The following is a 14,108-nucleotide window of genomic DNA, read 5'->3' as shown; positions in this document are numbered from 1 at the left end:
ATCAGCTTTGAAGCAGGTGACTTCAGCCCCACGCCCAACATCATCTTCTACGTCAGAATCAAGAGCTAAGAAGATGCAGGCAGCTGTTGAGGCTGCAGACAATATCCAAGATTTCGACCACTTCGGTGCTAAAGGCCCAGTCACACATTGACGATTTAGCCAGCAATGGCAACGTATCAAAATGGATGTAAAACGCTGGCTTACGCTGAACTTTTGATGTTTTTTTTAAAGATTCGGACGTATTCATAACGAGTTGGTCATATGCATAACATGTTAGTAATGGACACAGAACGTTTCATTGTCTTATAGATAACTTATACCAACGAATGCTTAGCCTGTTGTCGGCGTTCACAACCTATGCCCAACGATAGTCCAACTTATGCATAGCACGCTGCACGTATTGCCGACAATCACGTGGCATAGCCTATTAAAAGGCTGCCGCACAATGATTCAAAGCATAACGGCCGGAGAAATGGAAGTGTCAACATCACAGTCACACCTTGGCGATCTTGCCAGCGTATGCTGACCTCTGAAAAATGCGTCTAAAACGCTGAGGCACGTCGAATACGGTATGGGTAAGTTTGGTATACGTGAATAGAACGCTAAAGTACGCTATCATACGTCGTAGTAAGTGGAGTACGTCTTGTAATTTTAAACGTGTTAAACATTTTATGACGTACTTGCAGTATGCCTCACACGTTCCGCATGCGATGGGAATAAGTTGTACGCACGATATGCAATCGTTGGCACACGTCGACAAAAGTTACTTGTAAGTTACTCATAAGTTGAAATACGTCAATGTAATGGTTAGCATCAGTGTTCCAGACTCCCTGGTTTTTTTGTGTTTTTTTTTTTCTTCGGTATGACGGTGATGTTGACACTTCGATTTCTAGTGCGGTTATAATATAATATAATTAATAGGCTGCCGCTCAACGATTTAAATCATAACCGCACGAGAAATCGAAGTGTCAACATGACCGTCATACCGAAGAAAATTTTTTTTTAAAAACCCCCCAAAAAACCAGGGAGTCTGGAACACTGATGCTAACCATTACATTGACGTGTTTCGACTAATGAGTACCTTACAAGTAACGTGTGTCGACGTGTGTCAACGATCGCGTAACATGCCTACAACACGTTACTCATAGGTTAGAAATAAGTTTCGGGTATGCTAAACATTACCTCGACGTGTTTCGACTTATGATTAACTTACAATTAACGTGTGTCGACGTGTGTCAACAATCGCATAACGTGCCTACAACTTATGGCCAGCGTAGCGGAACTTGTGAGTCATACGCTGGCATACGTCGTAAAATTTCAAGCATGCTAAAATTTGAGGACAACCGCAAAGTACAACGATGAAAGCCAGCGTACTACGACGTATGGCAGTGTTTTTCAGCGTGCTCTCAATGTTTCCAAAACTTACCCATAACGTATGCGACGTGTGCCAACGTTTTCGACAAATTTTTCAAAAATCGGCATAAGCTGGCTAAAACGTCAAGGTGTGACTGGGCCTTTAAATCAGCTCCTATTTTCCTGGCTTTAACGTCATAAAAGACCAGGAAAACCTTTACCTATCAAGAACTGATGCTACTGGACAAACTGTCAAGCAGTTCTTTCATTTCCAACAAGTTCACTCACCTTTTGGATTTCTATTCTTGAATAGAGTTCAGAAAGATGGCATTGAGGTTCCCAAACAACTTTTTCCTTTGCAGAAGAACTGCCTGCTCTCAAAATGGTCCCAGATGAGATCCATAACTGACCAGGTAAACATCTATGAATGCACAAGCAAGGAAATTCTTCAGCTTGTAATAAGCCAGCTCTGTTGGATGACTGAGGCACACGAGCTTCCTCATTTCACCTTCCTTCTGTCGCAGCTGCATCTTATGTTCAAACCTCTTGATCGTCGCCGATTTGATACTGATACTATGATTTTCGCAATGCAGCTTCACAACATATCACCCAGTGTATACAAAATGATTCGTCGATCCGGCTTAAACATTCTACCATCATCAAAAAGGTAAAACAGATGCTTGCTAGTAGTCAGCAGGACTCCAACCTCAAACCCTTGTTCGACCAGCTTAAACCACAGCAGCGTTTTGTCAATTTAATGTTTGACGAGGTAAAGCTGGTCGAGACATTGCGATTTTCTGGAGGGCATGTTGTAGGATATGCGCAAAATGCAGCAGCGGGTGGTGAACACAAAATGCTTGCTTCACATGCTATGGTTGTTGAAGTTGCTTGCCATTTCGGTGGTCCACGCTATATTCTATGCATTTTGCCCTGCAAAAAACTAACTGCCGATCAGCTGAAGGAACTCCTTATCGAAGCTGCATCAGCTGTAGTTGGTGCTGGTGGTACTGTGATTTCTTTGATATGTGACAATTGCAATACCAACCGCAGTGTTTATTCAAAACTTGGAGGACCAGGAAGTTGCCAAGTGCTGTCATTTCAAGAGCAATCTATGTTCTTAGTGTACGACTATGTGCACGTCTTCAAAAATGTTCGCAACAACTGGATTACTGTTGATGGAAAGATACTCTCATTTGTCATAGATGGTAATGAGTACAAAGCTTACTGGAGTGATATTCAGAAGGTTTATGAGATCGACCGGGCTACTCCTATTCACTTAACCAAGCTGACCCACACCGCTGTTTTCCCCAAGCCCCTTCAACGCCAGAGCGTACCATTGATATGCCAAGTGTTCAATGACAAGACTGTCACTGCTTTAAAGACCTTCAAGGATTCACTGGGCATCAGCGAAGGCACAATCATCCTCACCCAGATAATGATTGAGTGGTTCAAGATGATGAACATGAAAGACCGTTTCTCAGCTATCCATCTGCGCGACAAATCCAGACAGCCTTGGAGAGCGGACTGTACAAGTTTCACTAGGCTGGAGCAGGCCTGCCAAATTATATCTACCTGCGCATGGCAAGGAGGTGGTGGTCGTAAGCTGAAGCTAACTCAGCAAACTGCTGAAGCCTTCACTGTGTCCACACGTAATAATGTGGATGCTGCCAAATTGCTTCTGGCAGAGAAAGACTTTGACTACGTTCTTCCTGCTATATTTGCAGATGAAGCCTTGGAAAAGTTTTTCGGCCAAGCCAGGCAAAGAAGCGGTGGAAACTTCTACATTGACGTAGTTGACATTATGGCTGCAGCTAAAATTGTAAATTTGCAAACACTCATAAAGCATGACATTATGCCCAAATCTAGTTCTCGTGTGATTGATTGTGACAAGAACTGCACAACTTCCATAAATCCAGATGAGCGAAGTGAACTCATTGACGAGATTACTCCTCAAGACACTCAGGATCTCTTGGAGTCTGACGATGCCCTAAAGCATAAAGTAGTTTATTTGGCCGGACACCTTGTTCATAAATATGGCGATAGCACTAGTATGGAGGAGATCATTGATGATGAAGATGGTAATGAGGTGTCATCTGAGTTTCTAGATAATTTGAATAGAGGTGGGTTGAGTGTGCGGACTCTGTCAACCGTCTTTTTTGTACATAATGCCTATAATTTGTATGACAAGACTAAAATGTGTTGCTGATTTCATTTTGCTCAGCTGTTATCCTCTGTAGATGCACCTTTAGCTAGTAGTATTGCTACATGTACTACTTTAGCTAACATTCTATTGAAAGCTCATGTCCTCAATGTAAGTGACAAAGAAAAAGTTTTGGGATGCCTCAGGAGGCAAGAAAAGCTCTCCAACTAGTGATAGACATAGACATAGTTGTAATAGGCATAGTGTTGTGACATGCATATAATGTTTATGTAATACGATATATGACAATAAATATCAAAATTTGACAGCTCTACACACTTGCATCTTATTACAATCAGCCATCTCTCACCGTTTATGAGTTAGACACAAAAACGGGCAAAAAATACCAAAATTCAGTAATTTGACCTAGAAATATGACCTTTTGACCTTGAAGATGACATCAGGTGGTGTTGAAAATGACACAATTGAACTCGCCGTCCTCAAAACCCCTATATGGATCCCGAGATCGTGTCTCTAGCCCTTCGAGAAGTCATTTTAGCCCCGGACTCAAGTTAATCCTTCAGACTCAAGTTACAAACCCCAAGCATGGGAGCTTCCAGTCCTTCCCTATAGGAGTATATGGTAGTGAGAAACTGAGGATAACAATAAGGATAAGGATAAGGATTAATTATGGACTATGAGAACATACCTTTTTGACAAGTAGACATTCAGAGCCCTAACCCCTGAGACCTTTTTGGACCCCTTTAGACTATTTTAGACCCTTTAGACCCCTTTGACTTCTGAAGATCTTTACACCCTTTATAACACATAGACTCCTTCGACCATTAAGACCCCAAAGAGGTCTTCAGGTTATAAATGGTCTAAAATGTCTTTGGGGTCTTCAGGGTCTTAAAGGACATTTGGGGTCTTTAAGGGTCTTTGGGTTGTAAAGGTTCTTAGGGGTCTTGTGGGTCTTATGGTTATACATGGTATTAGGTGTTATAAAGGGCCTTAGGGTTCTAAAGGGTCTTTGGAGTCTCAATGGTTGAAGGGTCTCAGGAGTCTAAAGTGGTCTAAAGTCTCCAAAGAGGGTATAATGGGTCTACACATCTGAAAGGTCTGAGGGTCAAGGAGTCTAATTGTTCGAAAGGGTGTAAAGATCTTCAGGAGTCCAAAGGGGTCTAAAAGGCCAAAGGGTCAGCTGAGAATAGCTGACAAAAAGGTGTAAGGGCTGTTATTATTTAGAATTAGAGCAAAGATGGGACAGAATTGGGAGAGGTAGGCTGAGGCTTTTTTGTTGAGGAATTGTCAGAATTGCTCATGTAAGTTTACTCACAGTAAAAATGTAATTGTGTGTGTGTGTGTGTGTGTGTGTGTGTGTGTGTGTGTGTGTGTGTGTGTGTGTGTGTGTGTGTGTGTGTGTGTGTGTGTGTGTGTGTGTGTGTGTCGGTTGTTATCTCCATATGTGGGTTTCAGAAGGTGGAACAGAGCCCTCCCAGGTCTCAAAGCATCCACCTCCGTGCGTGAAATGTGTATTCTCCAAAAAGTATACAAACAAGGTAGGGATGGTCACAACAAATGATCATTGAAACCATCCCTCCATCTTTCTTAGACTCATGGTTGTTGCGAGAAAAGACCGTGTGTGTGTGTGTGTGTGTGTGTGTGTGTGTGTGTGTGTGTGTGTGTGTGTGTGTGTGTGTGTGTGTGTGTGTGTGTCACTGCAGGGGGTGACACAATCACATCATCCTACAGGGAATGTGCTGGTGTGCATAAAATCTTGTCAAATTGGTCAAAGGTCAAGCTCAATGCCATCCAAAACATTTTCAATCTTTCTTTCCTTGTTGGAATTCAGTCTTTCTTTCCTTGTTGGATCTGTCCCTTCTCATCTTAATGTCGCAAAAGTTATTCTCATCTTCAAATATGGCGATAAACGGGAATTCAGAATGACAAACCTTATTTCTCTTTCTAATTGTTTTTCTAAAATCTTAGAAAGACTTGCTTTCCAAGGTTATTCCCCCTGCCACTGGTTATTACCCCAGCCACTGAAGGTGGACGGAATTATGTTTTCAACACTGTCTGTCTGTTTCTTTGTTTGTCTGTGAGTAGGATATCTCAAAAAGTTGTTTATGGATTGGACGAAATTTAGTGGACCGGTTGGGTGTGTGACAAGGACGAAATTATTAGATTTTGGTGAATATCTGGATCCAGATACGAGAATTTTTATAAATGGTTCTTCACCATTGAGAGATTGGACCAAAAACGATATATAGCTTGACATCTCAAAAAGTTGTGGATGGATTCAGAAAAAATTTGGTGGATGAGTTGAGTTGTTGACAAGAACAAGCGGATTTGATTTTGGTTCAGATCCAGGCCATCAGTAGGATACAAAACATAAACTGTTCAGCCTGGCAGAGGTTTGTGCTCTACCAAGTGCCGTTCTAGTTTGGATATTTTTTTATGGTCATATCTGGTCAGAGTTTTTATTTTTTTTCATCCTTTCAAATTTGACTCATCGTTTTGCCACAAGGAGTTCATGATCTGTCCTGCAGTATGTGCCTGGCAGAGTATTGCCAGATTGTTTTACATTGCTCTCCATCTTCTTTTGATTAGAATGTAGTCAATCTGATTTCTATGTTGCCCATCAGGTGAAGTCCATGTGTACAGCCTGCGCTTAGGTTGTTTGAACCATGTGTTTGCATTTATGAGATAATTCTCCACACAGAACTCCAGCATTCGCTTCCCTTGCTCATTATGAATACCAAGTCCATGCTTTCCTGCAATCCTGAGTGCTCCTGCTTCTCCAATTTTTGTATTCCATTCTCCCATAATAATTGAAACATCTTCTTTAGTTACCTGTTCTTCCAGTTCCTGAAACTTTCCAAAAAACTCCTTTACATTATCTTCATCTGCTGCAGAAGTTGGAGCATTTATCAGAATGATGGTTGTGTTCACTGGATATCCTTTCACCCTCACTGATATTACTCTATCATTAACTGGATTACACCCCACTACTGACCCTGCCGTCTTATTATGCAAATCACTGCCACTCAATTTATTTTACAAGTTTCATGACAAGGAAACAACAATTTGTAATCATCAGATTGAAACTGCCCCAAAACAGTCCATCTAAGTTCACTTATCCACAAAATTTCAGTTCTTGTCTCTCCATCTCTCTCTCTTTAGTACATCTAACTTTCCCTGATCCATTGACCTCACATTACATGTCTCAATTTTGTGAACGTTTGAGAGGGTCAGAGTTCGAATTTCTGTTCTGGTGACCACAGCAACTGCGTTTCCTTGCGAGTTTGATCCAGACCCATCATAATGACCATTCCATCTCATCGAAACTAGAGGGGGAGCACTCGGTAGAGTGCAAAACCTCCGCCGCCAATACTGCGAGGTCACTCAAGTGAACCTGATATCCTATTCATTCAATTTGACGTCAACAGTGCTCACAGAGTTATAGTTTGCAACTTTCCCTTTTACTTTTAACTTTTACATACTCAATTCATTCGTCATAACTAGATTCCTTGAGACAGAAATTTATTTTACGTGGGTATATCCACCTGAAGTTCCAAAATCAGCCGCAATTATAATTTTGGCATGTTTTTTTTTGTTGGAAATCACTTATAACATGTAAAAATGCAAAAAAAAAAAAATCGAAATTTTGTTGAAAAAAAAGTTGCAAAAAATTTTTTTTTCTCAAAAAATAATTTTTTGGGGGGGGGTTGGAAATCACTTAAAACATGTAGAAATGCAAAAAAAAAAATCAAATATTTTTTCAAAATGGCCGCCATAGCGTCCATATTGGATTTTGGACCAAGTCCAAAATCTAATGGCATGATCCTTGGACCAGACCTCATCCCCCCACCAACTTTCGTCGAAATCCGTCGAGGAGTTTTTCCGTAATATTGTTCACAAACAAACAAACAAACAAACAAACAAACAGAAAGGGGTGAAAACAGTAACCTCCGATCTTCGATGGCGGAGGTTAACAATTTGTTCTTCGCCAGTAGCCATTTTGGTGCTTTCATGTGTAAGTAGTTTACCATTGCCTTTTTCAGGGCAGTGTCTATATTAGATGGGTGATCCTGCCTGTTGTTCTCCATATGAAAATCCTCTGCCTTCCAACAAGGCCATGCAGCCATTAACGGAAATACGTGTCAGCTGCCTGCATGGCCCTCCACCACCTGCTGCTATGGCTTCATGTAACCCTGATCGGGAGGCTAAAACGGGATTGTACACCTTGCCCAAGGGTGGCCCACAAGTTAACAAATGCAAAGGCCACCTCATTTAAGAAAGATTACTGCTTTTACCCCCGTTAAACCCTTAGCCTTTGGTTTCAACAACCACAAAGAAGGGTCAGATTTGGATTCAATTTTCTTCTCCTAGATGAGATGCCTCCCAAGACTAATAAGCCCTATCTGGCCAAAGCAACTGCTTTTAAGGTGCCAGTGATCCGCCTTTCTCCTCTACAACCATTAGTGACAACAATCCCGGCATTAGAAGGCTGGTGCGAGGCTAGACTGTCAGAGGCAATTTGAGATGCTGAGCCACTGGAGTATTTTATACACTTTGAGAGCTTATCCCCAATGTCGCTTCTAGGCCTAACGGTCCATGAGGGCCCAATAAACATTAGTCATATATAATCCACAAATTATTTCATATTGTATTGGCATACAAGCGTACAATTGGCATACAAGGAACAACGAATGCAATACACCACCCAACAGCCATTCATAAATAATTTGTGACAGCCACCAAAAAATTGATCAAGACAAAGCTGCAAATAAAGACCACTCAGTGTGTCAGAATTTTTGTTTTTTTTTTGACTGTGACAATACAGAAGAACGTTACTTACCAAGTTTTTTGCATTGATGTCACTCGTTTGCGTTACAATTTCTCGAATGGCATCAAGATGCCCTTTCCTTGAAGCCATGTGTAAAGGCAAGTTTCCCTCCTGCATGAAGATGACAAGTTTATTTTAAATAAGGTAGTTTTAAGCAAAAATAGGTGACATAATAGAGATTGTAATGAAAAAAATCAGATGTAGTTGCAACACACGTTATCAGTGATGTTACAGGAAGCACTGCAGCTGATCAGGAAGCTAACCGTTTCTGCAAACCCACGTTCTGCTGCCAGGTGTGTTGCCGTTTGATTCGACTTCAGGAGAAAAAAAATGAAAAAACAAAAATCATTTAAAATATTTTTACACCAAAATGCAAACAGAAAACTTTTAGAAGTTGTAAAGATTTGATGACACTTTGTGCTTACCTTAGCAGGTTTATCAAGCGAAAGGTTTTCAAAATTTTCAATGATGAACTGCAAAATGTCAATGCTTCCTCTTTGTGCTGCGCAGTGGAAAATGTTTAGGCCATTCTAACAAAATGATTGAGGAGACATAATAATGTGTCAGTGAAAATATGCTGTTCATTTTCATCAGAAGCAAAATGTTGGACTTAAAAGATATTGAATGTGCAGCAAAAAACAAAAGTTTATATTGTACTGTATCGCCAGTTGCAAACAGCTATGGTCAATGCGTGAGAGTTATTGGCTACAGTTTCCATATGACTGGCAATTAATATATAGGATGCAGCAATCATCTGTTAAAAATAACATCAGCTGAACATTTTGATCCACCCATGGGCATGTCAAGAAATATATTAGATTTGAATACTGATTTTCATCATAATGCCAATCACTTTCAAAATGGAATTGCAACGGCATCAAAGTGTTGTATTTGAGTTTATATTCATAAAAACGTCCGTGGAAATCCAAAATAGCAATGAGTTTTCTGGAGGTTTCCAAAAAACATGCTGAATAAGGCTCTTTGCGAGTGACCAACAGGTTATCTCAAATACACAATTCTTTGAAAACGAGGAGCATACAATGAAGATGAGCTTTTCGGAGAATAAGGGGGAAAAAATATACCGCTGACTTATTCACTCACTTTACTGAAGTTCAACTGCACGAACAATTTCAGTCTATTGAATTGCTTGGAACAACTTGTGGGAATCAGCCCGTCTGCATGATCAGGAGCATGATCGGACAACAATGATTGGTAAGCTTGCCACGTCAGACGCCAGAGGGAAATAAACAATTAGATTATTGTATTTTAATAATTAAGGCTTTCCATTTCTAAATGGAACACTTATTGTTATTCTTTTGGCTATTATTATAAATTATTATTGTTATTATTATGATAACCTCCTGGTGTGTGCCCCGGTTTAGAATAGGTACACCATATCCCTGCATGTCGTAAGAGGCGAGTAAAAGGGTTCGCGTCAGGAAGGGCATCCGGCCATAACACATTGCCTCAAAAAGAGAACGATGGAGAAGATTGTTATAGGGCCTACAAAGCTAAGCCCTGCTCTCGCAGGGAAAATGGCTTTAAAATGCCTGTTGCCTGTTGTATTATTATCATTATAACCGATTTTTGTTGGTCCAATGGCACCAAAATGCCAGGCTACAAACATCAAATTTTCAGGAATACATAATGGACTGAGGCTGTGCAGCTGCATATACATTTTTGACCTTGATCTTTAATAACTTTTAAGGCAGCGACCTTTAATGGAACATTTTTCTAAATTAATTTCAAAGAAAACCTTGCATTGAATGAACATGAAATTTTGCAAGTGGATCACAATGTGTTCCCTGAAGAAGCCGATTTAAAATTATAACTGTGACCAAATTCTTAATTTGGCAAAGACATGCATTCACGCAGAGGTGATACTGCTCCTTTGGGTGTCCTAAATTCCTTTTGCAAACTAGGTCATGCTGACAAATGTATGCTCTGATCTGACCTTCACCTATTTTCAGTAATTATGTTTAAGCTGACATATTTCCTACCTTTTTTAACCTTTGAATATTCTGATGCACCATCGATGTTCTAAAAACCTTTTTGCAAATAGGCCACACTGACCTATTTATGACCTTATCTTTGACCTATTTGCATTCCATTTCTTACCCTATAATATGCCGATGCACCTTGAGTGTCCTCAAATACCTTATGCAAACTTTGTCACACTGACCGATTTATGGCCGGATCAGTTTAGATCAGTTTTGCTAATGAGGCCAACATGACCTATTTTCTTATTTTGATCTGTTTTGCCCTATTTTGCCATTTTTGACATGCTGATGCACCTAATGTCTTTCAGAAAGGATTTAAAGTCAGATTTGGAGTTTGAAGTGGAAAGCCCTTGTTATTGTTTTCAGCTATTATTCACTCAATGGAGGTGCTGATTCACACCGTTGTTTATCCTAATGCAATTACCGCCACAGAGGGCAATGACCTCTCCTGTCGCATGGCTGCATTGAGTAATTAAAGTCCTGTTTTTAATTTTTTATGGCATATATTTTTCCTTGTGAACTCAAACTCGACCAAGACATAAATAAATACGAAGGTCAGTGCCAAATTTGGGTGATTATAGCTTCCCTCATCCAGTTTTTCTGCTGACAAATAGACGGGGTCATCGTAATACTCACACACTCAGCCTACAGCTGCAAATGCAGCGTGAGTAATAACATTTTATGGGAGCAAAAAATGATGATTGCACCGGAAGTAGTTTGTCAGTGCAAAAATTTTCAAATTATCGTTTTGTTGCTTGTGCTATCAAATTCAACTGAAATAGTTTCATAATTCATGTACCTCATGTTTTACTTTGAAAAGGAAAATAAATTGATTGTGACCTGTAAGCTCAGCACCTCCAGTAATGGTGAGCTCAACACATAAATAATAAATAATTAATGCATTCAAGAAAGAGTAGATTTTAAACTATCATTTACAAAGCCCACAACAAGTGTGTGTCCACTCTCAGGAGAGACAGAAAACATCTGTACAACCTCAAGATTGAAATTTCAACCTTGTTTCCCTCCTCTAAATCATGGTGGCACATTGTTAAGTCTGCCTCTGAAGTATGCACCCCTTTAATCCCTTCCGTCACTTCAAAAGACAATAGAGCCAACTCTGCTCATGAGAAGGCCAAATGTCTCAATTCTGTGTTTGCTTCCAAATATTGTGTCGCAAACCCCTCGCTCTCTGTACTCAACATACTCAGTTGCACCCAACTGCTCCTGGACCATGGTTTTAGCACCTGAGAAGGTGGAGAGGTTTCTGGCAACCCTTGACTCTGATTCTGCAACTGTACTGGACGGCATCAGCTCACGTCTACTAAAATCCAGCTGCGCTGCCCTTGCACAACCCCTTTCTGCACTTCTCACCCTATAATTTGCCTTAAGTTGTCTTCCTTCTGCTTGGAAGTCATCCAACATTACTGCATCACATAAAAAGGTGCAAAAACTGATCCACTTAACTACAGACCGATCAACTTACTTCCAATCATCAACAAGGTCAAGGAATCCATCATTGCAGTTGACATAAAATTCTTCCTTTTTTCCAATGACCTCATCTCAGATCATCAATTTGGATTCATACAAGGTCACTCTACCTTAGACATGATGCTTCTACTCACCCAACAATGGATTGAGGCACTCATTGTCAGACATGAGATCAGGGTTGTCTCTCTGGACATATCTCCAGCTTTCGATGGAGTACACCACCTTGTTCTCCAAACTCTCCACCTATGCAATCCAAGGTCAACTCCTCACCTGGTTTTCTGACTTCTTAGACTCTCGTAGCCAATGCTTGGCACTCAACGGAATCCTTTCATCTCCTCTCTCTGTCAAGACTGGAGTGCCCCAGGGTTTTAGGCCCCCAACCTATTCCTAATCTACATCCATGATCCCTCTGACTCTGGAAAATCCTCTTTATTTGTTTGCTGATGACTTCAGTTGTCACATTCCTCAACCTTCAGATAGGCAGGCAGCAGCCTCTTCCCTCTCTTGAGAGCTTGATAGAATCACAAACTGGTCAAACACTTAGAGTATGTCTTTCAATCCTGATAAATCTCACACTTTCTCTCTCTCCCAAAGGACCCTCTGGCAAACGCTCCCACATGCATTCTTAACAATCCTATTGAAGAAGTTCAGTCACCCAAACTATTAGGTCACACTATCAGCCATGATCTTTCTTAGTCAAACCACATTTCAATGTTGGACTCAAAGCCAGCCGCCGACTGGGCATCCTCCATCATGCAAAGTCCTTCCTTGGCACATATAAACTCCTATCCACCTACAAGGCCTTCATTCGCAGCTTTATGGATTACTATTCTCCTTTCTGGTCTTGCACTCTCTGCTCTTTCTGTGCTTTGTCACCCCCAGTTTTCTGCAGGACACACATGGTCAATCATCAACCCCCTTCTGCTGAAACTCCCAAAATCTAGAATCACTGCTCACCAACATTTATTTGTTCCTCTTTTTCCCAACCAGTGGAATAAACTTCCACATTCCTTTCAATCTCATTCTTCTCTCCAGGTCTTCAAGACAGCTGTTCACCACCATTTCAGATCATCCCCCATCTAAAACCATGATCTTTTCTACCACCCCCCCCCACCTTTTTCCCTATTAACCCTGCCCACACCAAGCCCACCTCCTTCCTAATTTCTGGCTTTTCCTTACTAAGAGCTTGCTCTTGTATCCATCTTGTCCACCCTCTGCATCCTCCTTTACCCCTCATTCTTACCTGCATCCCTTGTCTGTCTGTCTCCACTTATTTTGTTCCTCGACTCTGCTGTTGGTGTTTCCTTCATCTCTTCCAGCTCTTCCTTTTGTTCTGCTACATCCTGATCCATTCTGTGTTCTGCCTCTTCCACGAGACTCAACTTTTAGATGAATATGAACTGCAAATGTGCATGTTGATGGTTGTGCACTTATGTGTGCACACAACCAAACACACAAACACACACACACACACACACACACCTTGTTTTCACAAGCAGCCTTTGCTCCAGCACAGATGAGCAGTTGTACAACGTTTAGGTGTCCAAACCAGGCAGCCAGTAAAAGGGCATTCATTCCAAACTAGAGGAACAAGTAAAATCAGCAACCTCATCAGGCCTGTGAAGCATCACTACGAGGGTGAGTCAAAAAGCTCTTTCCTCGACCATGAAGCAAAAAGAAACACACACAGATGTCAATCCTTTTGCATATGTCCCGTCGTCGCAGTATCACGTTTATTTCTAGTGGTGATTGAGCGTCCGGATGACGTTGGAAGAGAGGTTAGATGCTATTTTTTGCCCTCAAACTTATTGGAAAGGGGAAAACCTTTTGACTACATCTTCTAGTGGCAGCTGTTTAAGCACAACAAAATTGAAACACAAGAAAAGGAGCATATAATTAAATATGACATTGCTACGTATTACAACCTACATCACATTTAATTACAACAACCTACACATTTAATTAAACGTGAGATTGCTACCAAAAGCCATGAGACTACATTATTCACAATGCATAACAAGCATTTGTGTTTGGTGATGTCTTGTCTTTTTGGGTCTCTATGTGTGATAATCACAGCCTGGATCCTTAATAATACTCACATCTGCTCCAAGTTTGTTTTTCACACTCACATCTGCTGTTGTTTTCTCTCGCACTGGTGTTTCTCAGACCCTACAATCAGACTGAAATTGTCACTCTACAAAAAAAAAAACCACAGCATGTGACACCATGCATTGACCAAACGGATGAAAGGCATGCGTGAAGCTTCAGTGATTATTTA

The 14,108-nt window shown here is 40.8% G+C and overlaps 1 protein-coding gene across 7 annotated transcripts in view; it reads right to left on the bottom strand.

Moving 5' to 3' along the window:
- The window catches only part of ANKDD1B (ankyrin repeat and death domain containing 1B), a 126,090-nt gene that overhangs the window by 77,066 nt on the left and 34,916 nt on the right, over window positions 1-14,108 (bottom strand). For 6 of the 7 annotated variants that reach the window (XM_085874542.1, XM_085874545.1, XM_085874543.1 and 3 more), the window contains exons 4-7: window positions 13,313-13,411; window positions 8,768-8,872; window positions 8,558-8,656; window positions 8,355-8,453 (exon numbers count right to left, since the gene is read on the bottom strand). In XM_085874542.1, coding sequence (XP_085730668.1) covers window positions 8,355-8,453; window positions 8,558-8,656; window positions 8,768-8,872; window positions 13,313-13,411 — 402 coding nt within the window. The remainder of the gene's footprint in view (window positions 1-8,354; window positions 8,454-8,557; window positions 8,657-8,767; window positions 8,873-13,312; window positions 13,412-14,108) is intronic. The other variant, XM_085874546.1, reaches the window with a different exon arrangement.

Source organism: Eptatretus burgeri, chromosome 3 (genome assembly GCF_056783735.1).
Source record: "Eptatretus burgeri isolate ZD-2024b chromosome 3, Ebu_testis_v1, whole genome shotgun sequence".
In the NCBI taxonomy this organism is placed as follows: Eukaryota; Metazoa; Chordata; class Myxini; order Myxiniformes; family Myxinidae; genus Eptatretus; species Eptatretus burgeri.
The sequence above is the reverse complement of the archived record's forward strand: the minus strand, read 5'-3'. Positions and strand labels throughout refer to the sequence as shown.